This window comes from Nicotiana tomentosiformis, chromosome 8 (genome assembly GCF_000390325.3).
Source record: "Nicotiana tomentosiformis chromosome 8, ASM39032v3, whole genome shotgun sequence".
Lineage (NCBI taxonomy): Eukaryota > Viridiplantae > Streptophyta > Magnoliopsida > Solanales > Solanaceae > Nicotiana > Nicotiana tomentosiformis.
The window spans coordinates 23,892,062-23,906,654 of NC_090819.1; the positions used below are offsets into that span (position 1 = coordinate 23,892,062).

General features: G+C 38.3%; 2 protein-coding genes across 2 annotated transcripts; both read right to left on the reverse strand.

The window, feature by feature from the left end:
- Nucleotides 1-7,628: 7,628 nt before the first annotated feature.
- LOC117277377 (uncharacterized) lies at nucleotides 7,629-8,084 on the reverse strand. The gene has a single exon (XM_033656796.1). It carries the CDS (start codon nucleotides 8,082-8,084, stop codon nucleotides 7,629-7,631), a length of 456 nt encoding a protein of 151 aa, XP_033512687.1.
- Nucleotides 8,085-9,217: 1,133 nt separating this feature from the next.
- Nucleotides 9,218-10,789, reverse strand: LOC104098848 (acidic endochitinase-like). Its single transcript, XM_009605675.4, has one exon. The coding sequence runs from the start codon at nucleotides 10,248-10,250 to the stop codon at nucleotides 9,354-9,356; it is 897 nt and encodes a 298-aa protein (XP_009603970.1). The 5' UTR covers nucleotides 10,251-10,789; the 3' UTR covers nucleotides 9,218-9,353.
- Between the last annotated feature and the right edge of the window lie 3,804 nt (nucleotides 10,790-14,593).

Here is a 14,593-nt window from a genome sequence, read left to right on the forward strand (position 1 = left end):
ACAGATATAAGTTTGCACAGATTCCATGCATACTGCAGTAGGTAAATGACAAGAGAAATTTTACGTGGAAAATTCCCAGCTCAACGGGATTAAAAATCACGACCAACCCTTGTAGGATTTCAACTTCACTACTGAGCAAACTTTAGATTACAACCTATTGTAATCTAGGAATTAACCTCTTATTCCCTCACTAACTTGTAACAACTCTATTACAAGCCACTTTGTAATAACTCTATTACAAAGACTTAATCTCTCACTAACTTGTAACAACTCTATTACAAGCCACTTTGTAATAACTCTATTACAAAGACTTTACAACTTGACTAAACTAGCCAAGACATAAACATCGGGGTTTATGATTTACAAAGGTTTCCTACATAATACTTCTAACTAAGCTAAGCAGGAATTAAAAGTAAAGAACTTTAACAAAGATGCAACACAACTAAGGACATGTAATGACTCAATACAGGAAGCTGGTCCTTCGTTGTGTTGTTCTTTCTTCTTGATGCCCTTGAGAATCACTTGCAAGATTGACACTACACTTGAGAGAGAGCTTGATTGATTCTAGAGTGTGCAAGTGTTGTTTTGCCTTTCCTTCATGTTAATATTGCATAAATGACCTCACTTGAATGATGTAAGCATGTTTAGTACAAAGGCATTCCCCATAAAGTTGACTGCTGTACTATTTTTGCACTGTTGCGTGTGCAGGCAGCAACTTTACAGCTGTGGGGAGTTGACTGAGTACGGTCACCAGGGGAACCGATGTCCATCTGTTCCCCTTGTTATTTCTTTGTCGTCTGAAGAGTTGATTTATATCTCCAGCTTGAGACTTGTTATTCCCACGTACTTGAGGGTGTGTATCAGGTTCCTTATCTGGTTCTTATCATTAAGTTTGTTAGATCATCAAAACATAACAGGGATACATATATTACCTATCAATTTTTCCTTTTTTGATGATGACAAACTTATAATTGAAGTTCCCCCTAAGAACCAGAATGGCATACACATAACCTGTATTGCCCTGAATCTATTCACCAGCTTGTTCCCCATCAATTATTTTCCCCCTTTTGGCATCATAAAAAGATCAGTAGCAAGCAATAAGCAAAAAGAAGTCTAGCTTGGTTAACGCATGCCATATGTGTGCACACAATCATGACTAAAAGCAGACCACAAGAGCAAGATATACACAGCAAAAGGATGAAACTTCTATTAACTTTTGGAAATTAAGTAGGGAGCAGTTCCATTGTTACCAACACATCCACAAAATAAAAACAGCAAAAACAGAAGTACCAGTCATAAACATCATCAGAACTAAAACAAAGGACAATCACTAAGACTTGGCACAGGAAAGGGAACACTTTATAGGGAGCACTGGAAGGGGAAGGCTTAGATGAAGAGGCAAGGGTTTTAAGAAGGATGTCCATTCGAGCATTTGCTGACATCTGCTCATTGAGCAGTTTCTCCTTCAGGTCCTCAACCTGTTTTCTGAGGTCGGCATTTTCTTTGGTCAGACGGGCAACCTCTGTGCTGTGAGAGCTGCTGGAACCAGGTGCCTCCTGAAGCTGACTTAGCTGACCCTCAAGAATGGCATTCCTTGCCTTTAGCTTCCTTATCTTATCAGTGGCACTGTTTTGGGCGTTGATTAACTGGGAGATAGTAGAAGTGCTGCCAACCCCTCCAACCTTATCAATGCACTCACATTCCTCGAGGGTGGTCTTGGAGAAAGTTTGCTTACAAGTAACCATTTTAGCTTTTCCCAAAAGGACTTTGAAGAATTCAAAAACCTTAGTGAGGAGGAACCCGTAAGGCAGCCCATGATTACCATCCTTGAACTCTGCCACCTTCTGCATGTGTTCTACCATGATATCAGGCAGGTTGATAGTTGTGTAGCCATCCAGTGCTTCCATGAGAACCAGGTCTGCTCGAGATGTAATGGACCTTTGTTCTGCACGAGGAAGAAAAACCTTGTTCACCAATTCAAACAGCAGTTGGTACACTGGAAGGAGGGCCTTCTTGTGTACCCGTTCCCCTTACTGAACTACCTTATCCTTCAAGATAGCATTTCTAAAGTTCGAAGAGCAGGTTCCCTGAATAGAAGACACAACCTCAATAGGCACTCCCAAAATTGTTCCCAGCACAACAGAGTCCATCACAAAATCAACACCATTTACCATAATACAAATATGATCATCCTCAACTGTAAGGAAGTCGGCATAAAGACTGCACACTTCTTCCTCATAAACTCTGGGACTATCACTTATGAACAAGTGGGTCCACTGTTGGAATTCACATATCTCCACCAATTGGCACATGCCAGCCATGTCCAGAATATCAGTGGCAAATGTATGGCCCTACAACAACTTTTGATTTTTTAATTTTTTCTTGCCAGCATCCTGGGCATCACCAACCTTGGTCTTCTTGGAGGAACCAGGTTCCTCACTGGCATCAGCCTTCCTTTTCACTGATTTTCTAGCACTCTTTCTTTTCTTCGCAGATGTTTCAGACACCTTTTTCTTAGACACTTTTTCAACCAGTTCTTCAGTCTCTTTCTCTCCAAGTTCCTCAACCACCTTTCCACCAGATGTTTCACCTTTATCATTCTTCAAAACCATACCACTTACAAATGAGTCTTTCTTGGACGTTGGAATTGTAAGTTTCTTTGAGGACTTACGAACTAATGAACCAGGTTCCTCATCCACCTCATCATCAGTATCGACAACTGGTGCCGGAGGCACTACCCTCTCATTTATAATCTTCCCATCCTTCACTGTTCTCATTCTCCTCCTCAAACAGAGATCGCATCGCAGGAACCATAATTGTTAATGGCTCAGCGTTAAAATGAGGAGAGGAGGCGGGATCAGTACTGACCTGGGGTTCTTGTGAAGAACTAGGGGTTTTATCCCTATTAGAACCAGAGGGTTCTTCTGGGATGAAGGGATCAGGTCCCTCAGTTGGTTCCCCAGTAGTACTGTCAGGTGCCAAGGTTTTGACAGGCACCATTTCCCTATCCTCGACCTCTGTACCATTTTCTTCCACCTGAAACTCAGACATACCCTCATAACCTCCAATCAGACTTCCCTCAGCAGTGATTGAAAGCATATTTTCTATAGCTTCCTGTTCTTGTGACTCCAAAGTAACTTCAGAAGGCATAAGAGGATCATTACCTGTAGGATCAAAGCCCGGGGATGCCATTGTCGATTCATCACGGTTATGACCCACACCTTGGTCTTTAGCAGAACTTTCTTCCAATGGTAGACTAGAAATTTCTTAATTTTCTTCTCCATCCACTGTATCTTTGTCAACCATCTTTTTCGGCGAGGCAGAAGTAGAAGTCACAGCCACAAATTTCTTGGGAGTCAGTGTTTTGCGACTCCGATGAGAACCAGAACTCGACTGGGTTGGAAAGGAAACAGAGGGTGGTTGTGACTCTAGCTTAGGGTTTGGACTAGTCAGAACAGGGAGTGTGGGCTCTATCACTGGTGTTTCAATGGATGAGGACACGGTGAGGACGATGCTTGGAACATTTTGTGTTTCCTGATTATCACACATGGTGGAGTGTAGTTAGTTGAAGAAGAGAGTTTGAAGAAAGAAAAGGGGAATTTTGGATTCTTGATGTGAACAGTTCTGAAAGTGACTGTGAATAAATTTATTTAAGAGGGGTGAGAGACCGGTTGAGTATCAATTTTGGGTAGTCGGGTCGCTTCATAAAGGGTGAGACGCTTGGATTCAAGTTGCAACAAAGAGGAAACTGGCAATGTAATGATGTGGCACCATTTCAGCCGTTTAAAAAATTATGCATGAGAGTACATAGGAACTACTAACCTATGTCAAAGGAACCAGGTTCCCTGACAGAGTTTGAAAATGTAAGCCTCATCCTTTGACCAACGTGCAATGCATTAGCTACTTGTCTGCTCTGTAATCGTCATGTGTGTCTACCTGTAACGGTATAGAGGTGAGTTAGACTACACCAGAAAATACTTTTTAGCTATTTTACCTGTACATTTCTTTCATAGCCAATCATCGAGGGACCAGGTCCTCAGCTTGATTTTATCAACCACAGTGCAAAACGATTCTTCTCAAAGTGCTCTCTGCTCAGTGCTTTGGTAAAGATATCTACAATTTGATCTTCTGTACATCATGTAGATAAGCCCCTTTTCAACATTATCTCTGAGGAAATGCGGTCTCACATCAATGTGCTTTGTTCTCTTATGTTGAACTGGATTCTTTGCCATGTTGAGAGCACTGGTGTTGTCACATAGTAAGGGCACATAATAAGAAAATACACCAAAAACATCTAGTTGTTGCTTGATCCACAGTAGTTGAGCACAGTAAGAGGCAGCCGCCACATACTCAGCTTCTACCATTGATAGAGCCACTGAGTTTTGTTTTCTTGTACCCCATGAAATTAGACACGAACCTAGAAAGTGTGCCATTCCAGAAGTGTTTTTCCTATCCACCAGATAACTAGCATAATCAGCGTCAGCATACCCGATCAAGTCGAAATTGTCTCCTGATGGATAGTAGAGAACCAGGTCCTGAGTTCCTTTGAGATACCTAAGGATTCTTTTGGCAGCCTTCAGATGAGATTCCTTTGGATTAGATTGAAACCTCTGTACATAGTCTCGTTCACAGAGGAACCAAGTTCATCCATATCCGGACGAGTGGTAGTGGCAATAGGTGTATCAATGATCTTTTAACTTTCCATCTCAAATCTCTTCAGAAGCTCTTTGATGTACTTTTGCTGATTTATCATTGTGCCCTGAGGAGTTTGTCTGACTTGTAGACCTAAGAAGAAATTCAATTCCCCCATCATGCGCATCTCGAACTCACTTCCCATGAGTTTTGCAAATTCCTCACACAATGAATCGTTTGTTGCTCCGAAGATGATGTCATCAACATAGACTTGCATAATGAGTAGGTTCCTCCCTCGTTTCTTCAAAAATAAGGTGTTATCAATTTTTCCTCTTGTAAAGTCATTTGCTAGAAAAAATTTGGACAACCTTTCATACCAAACACGAGGAGCCTGCTTAGCCCATATAGTGCCTTGTCAAGTTTGAAAACATGCTCGGATGTTCATGATTCTCAAATCCAGGAGGTTGCTAAGACTTCTTCTTTTAGAAAGCCATTCAGAAATGCACTTTTGACATCCATTTGGAACAATTTCAATTCCATATGAGACGCAAATGCAATGAGGATTCTGATTGCCTCTATTCGAGAAACTGGAGCAAATGTTCCATCATAGTCAATCCTTTCTTCCTGATTGTACCCTTGAACTGCCAGCCTTGCCTTATTTCTAGTTGTGTTTCCAATTAGACACCTGAAACTTGTTATGGGGTGGTCTAGGTATTTCTGAATGTGATTCTCTTTCTGCATATGGGGTCCCTTGATCTGTATCAACAACTCTATTTTCAGCTTCAATTGTTGTGATTGAGGAACCGGGTTCCTCTATGTCAGTTGGAGATTCAGCTATGCCATTGTCATTTGAATCCTTGACCTGACTCATCATGTTAGTTTTTCCATTTTCCATGTCAATGACTTCACCAGGGACAGTTGACTATTCTCCCTCTTGATCAATCTTATCATGTGAATCCTTCCCATATTAGTGGTAAGATTCATCAAAGATAACATGTATACTTTCCTCAACACATTGCATCGCACACATTGTGATCCTTGAAGCTTGAGTTGGGCAGGCCACGAACCAGGTCCTTCTTGACCAACTTGTTCAGCAACGTGAAACTTACATGACCCAGCCTTCTGTGCCATAGTTCAGCATCATCTTCAACAACACTTAGACAACTGAGATCACCACTCTTGTTTCCCTTGTCACAGATTTGGGAGATACTTAACAGGCTGTACTTCAACCCATTAACATAGTACACATTTTCAATTGAGTGAGAATGAAGCTTCCCAATTCTTCCAATTTCCAGAATGTATCCCTTTTTGCCGTCTCCAAAGGATATACTCCCTCCTTGCAGGGCTTTGAGTGAAAGGAAATCATTTGTGCTTTCAGTCATGTACTTCGAGCAACCACTATCCATGTACCATTTTTGGCTGCTCTCTTTCACTGCTCCCTGCACAAGGAAATCAAGGGTTAGACTTAGGAACCCAAACAAGTTTGGGTCCCTTGTAATGAGGAAAGGGATGAATCAGGACCTTTTTTGTCCAAGCAGGTATCATGCGTGTTTTATATGAAGGACCAGGTTCTCTAACAGTAGTTACATTTTTAGCAAAAACTTTATTTTTCCGTTGAGACTGAAACTTGGCCTTACAGGTTTCCTTAAAGTGCCCAGTGTTACCATAGTGGGTGCAAAGCCAGTTATCAGGTACAGTAACATACTTGCTATGAGAGTTGTAAGGAGTCTTTTTTATTTGGAACCCTATCCCTTGCCTGTTCCCCCCATTGTTTTTATACAAGGCAGTGATAGCATCAGAGGACCAGGTTTACTTGAGTAATTTTTCCAGAGCATTCTTAACTCTGCCTAAATCTTTCTGAAGCTGTTTGTTTCTCTCAAGTTCAGCACACAGACTAGATTTCACTGATTTTAGCTCATCTTCAAGTCTAAGGTGTGCCTCACTTGCAACTTCCTTTCCCTTTTGGGTGAACTCATGCCTACCTTCCCTTTTTAGTTCCTCAATTGTTTCCTTTAGGTCCACGACTACTTCTAATAGGTTATCTCTCTCATGCTCTATGTTTGCAATTATCTCAGTCAAAGTATCTTTTTCCCTTTTTAAACTCTCAATGGTCTCTCTTAGATCAATCGCAACTACCACTAGATCATCTCTCTCGTGTTCTATTTCTCCTAGTTCCGTGGTTAGCATATTTTTATCATTAATGAGACTGTGATAAGTATCAATTAAAATATTAGACAAAGATATAAGCTTCTTTTGAGAATAGAATTTCAAATTTCTTTGAACATCCAGAAAGTTTACCTCATCTTCATCGTCATCTTCCTCATCCTCATTTGATTTAGCCATTAGAGCAAATATGGAATCATATTCAGCTGCTTCACTTTCTACTGCCATCATGGAGTTGTCACCTTGATCATCATCATTTCCAGATTCTCTAGAGGAGTCTCCCCATGCAGCAAGAGCTTGCTTCACAATATTGTCAGCGACATTCTTACTCTTGAAGCGTTTATCAGGAACCGGGTTCCTCTTGGCTGCTTTGTCTGTGTTGTGATTGAATTGATCTTGATTTAGGAGGGGACAGTCCTTGATGAAGTGTCCTGGCTTGCCACATTTATGACATAGGTCATAATATTTTGGCTTGCTAGAACTGCCCCTTTTTGGAATGCCTCAATTTCTGCGAACCATTTTCTGAACTCTCTTTGTCAAGTAAGCCATGTCAGCATCCTCACCACTTGATTCATTGTTGTCTGTCTTGAGGACCAGGTTCTTCTCCCTTTTGGGCTCTCTTCTCTCATTGTCCTTCTTCTTCTTCATTTCATAGGATTTCAGATTGCCAACAAGTTCATCGATGGTTAGCTTCTGTAGGTCCTTTGCCTCTGTGATAGCATTCACTTTGCTTTCCCAGGAGCTGGGAAAAACATTGAGTATTTTCCTGACAAGTTTGTTTCTTGGAATGATTTCTCCCATAGAGTAAAGCTCATTGATGGATTCATCATCTTTCATTCTGAAAAGTTCATATTTTGTGGTAAGCATGTCAATCTTTTCTTATATTCTGTGGTAAGCATGTCAATCTTTAATTGCTTAACTTGTGTTGTTCCCTCATGGGCTGTTTGGAGAGCTTCCCAGATCTCCTTAGCAGATTGGCATACTGAGATCCTGTTATATTCATCAGGGCCGATACCACAGACAAGAATTTTCTTTGCACGAAAGTTCTTTTCTATGGCCTTGCGGTCAATATCATTGAACTCCTTTCTTGTTTTGGGGATTGTCACAGTTAGGTCGCCACTGGTTTTTGTAGGGTCGAAGGGTCCATCCCAGATGACGTCCCATAGCTTTGAATCTTTAGCCATGATGAAGTCGTGCATCCTAGTCTTCCACCATCCATAATATTGGCCGTTGAACCTTGATGGTCTGTAAGTAGACTGGCCTTCTTCGAAGTTTGGCGAAGCAGCCATGAGGATCCTTTCTAGGTGTTAACCTGATAGAAAGAACCTGCTCTGATACCAATTAATAGAATTTGAGGGTCCACCAAACTATGTAGAGAACCAGGTTCTCTATAAGTTCCCACAGATATAAGTTTGCACAGAAACCATGCACATTGCAGTAGGTAAATGACAAGAGGAATTTTACGTGAAAAATTTCCAGCTTAACGGGATTAAAAACCACGACCTACCCTTGTAGGATTTCAACTTCACTACTGAGCAAACTTTAGATTACAACCTATTATAATCTAGGAATTAACCTCTTAATCCCTCTCTAACTTGTAACAACTCTATTACAAGCCACTTTGTAATAACTCTATTACAAAGACTTAATCACTCACTAACTTGTAACAACTCTATTACAAGTCACTTTGTAATAACTCTATTACAAAGCCTTTACAACTCGACTAAACTAGCCAAGACATAAACACCAGGGTTTATGATTTACAAAGATTTCCTACACAATACTTCTAACTAAGTTAAGCAGGAATTACAAGTAAAGAACTTTACCAAAGATGCAACACAACTAAGGACATGTAATGACTCAATACAGGAAGCTGGTCCTTCGTTGTATTGTTCTTTCTTCTTGATGCCCTTGAGAATCACTTGCAAGATTGACACTACACTTGAGAGAGAGCTTGATTGATTCTAGAGTGTGCAAGTGTTGTTTTGCCTTTCCTTCATGTTAATATTGCATAAGTGACCTCATTTGAATGATGTAAGCATGTTTAGTACAAATGCATTCTCCATAAAGTTGATTGTTGCACTATTTTTGCACTGTTGCGTGTGCAGGCAGCAACTTTACAGTTGTGGGGAGTTGACTGGGTACGATCACCAGGGGAACCGATGTCCATCTGTTCCCCTTGTCGTTTCTTTGTCGCCTGAAGAGTTGATTTACATCTCCAACTTGAGACTTGTTATTCCCACGTACTTGAGGGTGTGTATCGGGTTTTTTATCTGGTTCTTATCATTAAGTTTGTTAGATTATTAAAATATAACAAGGATACATGTATAACCCATCACATTCATTTCTAGCATAGTAGTTCTGTTGTTTTGTTTTCTGCGGTAAGAGGAGGTTTGACGATTAAATAGGAGAGCACGACTCATATATCGAAAAATTATTTTCATAATGTTCTATACATATATATGGTTACAGATAAAAAGAGATACTATTAGATACATATGTATTTTCCCCAAGCACGTATATAGTCACTAAAAAGACTTAACATATGGCTCACCATTTCAGACATCACTCTTGATTGAGGAGCTATAATTAGTCTGATCGTCATAGTATTTAGACCACAGCATAACTCCACCATACTTAGCTGAGCTTTTTATTTTAGGAAGAACTTGAGAAGTGAGATCATCAGCTGGAATAAATCCACTCCCCGCGGCTGCAGGAGCCGCTGGTAATCCCAGAAAAATCTTTGTAGCCGGAATATCTGAAGTCCATTGTTCCCATGCAGATTCAAGATTGTTAATATCACCAGAACTGTATTGACAAGGAGGATTGTTATAGAATTGAACCCAAACGTAATCGAAAACCCCTGTTTTTAATGCATTTCCAATCCAAGCATCAGGGAATGGGCATTGCGGGGCTGCTGTTAAATACACCTTTTTTCCCATACTGCTATATGCAGAAAGTGACTTGGCCAAAATATCCCAATATAGATTTGTTCCACCTTCAATATCAAAGTCTATTCCATCCAAAACAGCATTGCCAAGAGGACGATTGCTCGATTCTCCTCCTAAGAAGTTGTTCCAAAGATAAGTAGCAACTTCCCTAGCATCGTCAGCAGAGGAAAGGTAATAAAATCCAGCACCACCTCCAATTGATAGGATCACTTTGATTCCTTTTGATTGGCACGATTTTATGTCTGAACTTAATTTGGTGCACTCGCCAAGACTTGGATCACAATGACCGGCAAGATTTATCGTAGGTTGTTGGCCATTGCCAAAAGTTGCTAGAAATGCTATGTTCACAATTTCGTAGTTTCCCGTGGCACAAGTTTCTGCTAGAGTTCCTTCATTTGCATTTTGGCCCCAGTAAATAGAAATTCCACCAGCATTACAAGAAAGAGCAAGTGTCAAAATGAATAAGGAGAAGATTGGCATATATGTTTTCATAGAAAATGCCATAGTTATGCAAATTTTCGGATTGATTGGTAGACTAGAGAAGTAGTAATAGTTGAATTGTGGAGAATGTGTTAGAGGAACATGGTTTTTATAGGAGGGATCCTTAATAAAACAGAGGGCTATTGTTTTGTACTTATGTAATGAGGGTGTTGCTTCACAGTCGCGCAGTTCCTATTTTATAGGTATGAATTAGCCACAGATTTGGCTTATGCTGTTGGTTTCACATCACCAGTGCGTAGAGTCTCAAAAGCTTCGTGGTATTGTCTAGTAGCTCTTGTCAATTAATTATAAGACACAGGCAAGTTTCTGAAACAAGTGAAATTGTGCCTTTGAACCCTCAGATATTACTATGGACACTACGTAGTGCCAACCATTAATCTCCCTTTTGGCTTTATTTTTTCAAAAAAAAAATTGAAGACATTATTTGTTTATGAAATATGGTCATGCTATGAAAAAAAAAATCATAAATTTTCAAGTTACCAAAAAATAGTTTAGGGCAGTTTTTGATTTTTAAGGTTCCCATCGGCCGCTGGCTAAAAGTGATATTTGCCCCATTTGCTTATCAAGAGGGCTGAAAGTGGACGGGCCATCAGAGGGCCAAAGTTTCATCTTGGGTCAAGCCCATAGAGTTTGAAACATCAAGCACTAAAGAAGAACCCAAAGACAATTCTCATCCATCCTAAGTCCTAACTCTGCATTAAAGATGAAGCATATGTAACTTGATCAAAAGCTAAAATGGTATTCATACAAATTTTTATGTCCGACCATAAGAAACTATAAACATGAGCGTGGAGGGGAAGAGGGAAGGCGATTTGATTTTTAAGAAAAAATATTTTGGCAATCCAATTTTTTAAACATTTGCATTTGTTACTGAAATTGCAAGAGATGTTTTTGTATAATAAATAATTTAATTTTTTCGGGTTTTCAGTTATTTTCTTTATTGAATCTTCGGAATATTGCGTCCTCTTGTACGAATACTTAGATAAATTGGTGGAAAAATGAAATTAAGACAAATTCTCTCACGTGACAATATATTACAATAGCTTCTCAAGCATGAAAATGAGAAAAGACCTAACCAAGCAGTCTTACCATATGATACAGTACTCTTATAATTTGCTTAGCAAATCAACCGTAGCTTCTTCATCAGTTAACATTCATTTTTTGGCATTAGAAACATCTGGTTGCATTCTGGGCTCAATGTTCCCTATGTCTAGGTTAGGCGTTAAATATTTTACTAATCTTTTGCTAATAACTGTCACTTTCATTGTTTCTGTTGTCTGAATAAGCAGGGGCGGAGATAGAGTACGGGATGCGGGTTCGGCCGAACCCACTAGCTTTGTTCAAACCATGTATTTGTCTTAAGAAATCCCTTGAAATGTACAACTTATTAATTTAAAACCCGGTAACTTAGAAGGATTACAATTCCGAACTCATAAGGTTCAAATTTTGGCTCCGCCTCTGTGAATAAGTCATAGCAATTAAGACAAAGTACACTATTTTATAACAACGGAAAAGGGTTAAATTTACTCCTCTACTATTCGAATATTATTATGTTTGCCATCCGTTATACTAGCGGTCCACCGGTGCCCTGACATTATAAAAATAGCCTAGAATTACCCTTCAACCGTTAACCTTTCCACCATGGCCAACACCATACCATATAACTTGACATTTGGGTGAAGTGGACGCTACGTGTCATTCCACCTCACCACCCTGACCCCCAGTTTACCCCTCCCTCAATACCTTCTAGAGTAGCAACTTTTGGTTATAGACTAGCGCTCCATAGACAGCAATATAGAAATAAAAAATGCTGCTTATAATTCCTTGTAAGAACCAATCAAACATATATCTATTAAAAGCACCAGACATAATGCTTGAGTTGACCTCTAGCTCTCCTTTTAAGCTTAGTGAATCTTCATTTTTGCCATTCAAGAGTCGAAGCTGAAGGATAAAAGAATCTAAAATGGACCAGAAAAAAGAAGTAAATGCAATTTCAAAATAAAGTTGGGATGGTGAGGTGGTATGCCACGTGATGTTCACATTACCCAAATGACAGGCGGCCATGTGGGATGATATTGGCCATAGTGGAAGAGTTAATGGTTGAAGGGTAATTTTGGACCATTATTATAAAATTAGGGGCACCGGTGGATCGATAGTTGGGGTGTTAGTTGGTCGGTACGGTACGATATTTAGATATTTCAGTTCGATATTTTCGATATCCGATCTCTTAAAATGTTGTACCAATACTATACCTAATTAAATTCGGTATAGTTCGGCTTTTCTCCTTTCGATTTCGATTTATTCCGCCTGATAACTACGGTTTGTTCGGCTCGAATATTAACTAGTGCATAAAGTCATAGGCTATAATATTCTTAACTAAGGTACTTAATATAATGAAAAAAGAAGAAGATGAAAACCAAAAAGCTAAACCGAGACGGGAGAAATGTTAAATGTAAGTAGGCAATCAAAGAAAAGAGGGTAAGGCAAGTATAGTTGGAAAAAAAAAGGGTGGTAATGGTTAAAGAAAATTATAAAAATAACAGAAAGTAAAATTTAGAACTTTAATATTTATGTTATAATCAATAATATGTGTATTGTGTAATTTAATATATATTTCAGTACGGTATCGGTATTTCAATATATTATTTTTAAATACCGAATACCATACCTAATATCAAATTTTTAAAAGAACTTAAACCAAATACCAAAATATCGAATACCAATACCAAAATTCTCGATTTCGGTATGCTAATTTGATATTTATCAAATTATGCACAACCCTAACGGATAGCATAACAGAGGATAAAATTAATCCTTTTCAAATACTAAAGGGTTAAATTTGACCTTTTTCATCTTAGTTATTTTGATCCCTGTATTTATCTAGTGGGCACTTTGTAAATAAATCTCATAAATCTTCAAGGTAAAAAATTTACATATTACCTCAATTTTAGGAGTTTACTTTTACTATAATTTGGTGTAACAAGAAAACAATACATAATATAAATGTTATAGTTGAATTCTTTAATAATTACATAAATATGCCATATAAATTTGTTCAAATGAACGACGCATTGTCATCTAAATTGTGATGTTCATTTATTTAATAACTAAGTTAAGCTTTAAATATCATTTCCACCTTCAAATCTTCTAACTTTAAACTTCGTTATCCGATTAATTACCGCTTGATTCAGTAACATGTCAAAGAATGTCAAATCAATATTTTTTTAACTTTATTTTTTGGGGTTAAAGTAAAATATTCAACTATACTTCGTGAAGTTCATAAAATAAAAGTATATTGATAATCCAACTTAATAGATATATCTAAAATTGGCAGTGTTTTCAGTGTTGTTGCACACTAGATGCATCATGAACTAAAAGCTTAATTTAACAGGTAATGCCGGCTTGATGAAACTTTTTAATTCCCCACGGTAATGAGAAAGTCCCATTTGTCTTGTGATCCACCATTTTTTTTATGGAGATGAAGCATCAATGAATCGAAGGGGCCTGGATTGGACTATTCAAGGTTTCAGTGTGGTTCATGTTAAAAGATTAATAGTGAAACTGGAGTTGGGTTCACTGTTTTTATCTCTTGAAAGTCCTTTCTAGTCTCTTTATGTACAAATATTTGTTGCAGATATGTGTATTATTTAGAAAAATATGTTTCTTAATATAAGAGCATCGTCATTTTTTGAGAACATTTTTGTTGTTTACTAATTCCCTCCAATTCTAAGGTATTTGACAGACAAACTGTTTTTTTTTTCTTTTTCTTTGGGGAGGGGGGTTTAACCTAGTGTCCAGCATAAGAACGAAAGAGTACTTACCTCCACAATAACCCGTGTTGGCCAAACTGTTATTAATACAACAATATATGCTCTTTACAATAGAAAAGAAGCAATAAAAGGCATATACATAAGATGTTGGATGTATGGAAGGTTGTCTTCTTTCAACAAGTGACATCCGTGAGCACCATTTGAAAGATTTTCGACATCCTTGAGTCAGATAATTTATAATATTGGTGTCACCTGATAACTAATTACTTTCAATTTGTCTCGCCGCACATGTGCCTCGACAGTGCAGCTAATACTCCCTATATCCTCAAATATTACCATTTGAACAAACTGAATTTGTTTCAAAATATTTTTACGATTTTCATTTCTTACCTTTTTCAAAAAAATTCTTACAATTTCTATTAGTGGAGTGTTAATTAAATAAAACGTTGAAAATAACATATAGAGTACATTAGACAAATGTTCTAATGATTATAATTATAAAATATATTTCTTTAAGGGGTATGCAAAAAGTTTAAAAGACAAACAATACGAACAAGAGGGAGTACCAAAGAGCCA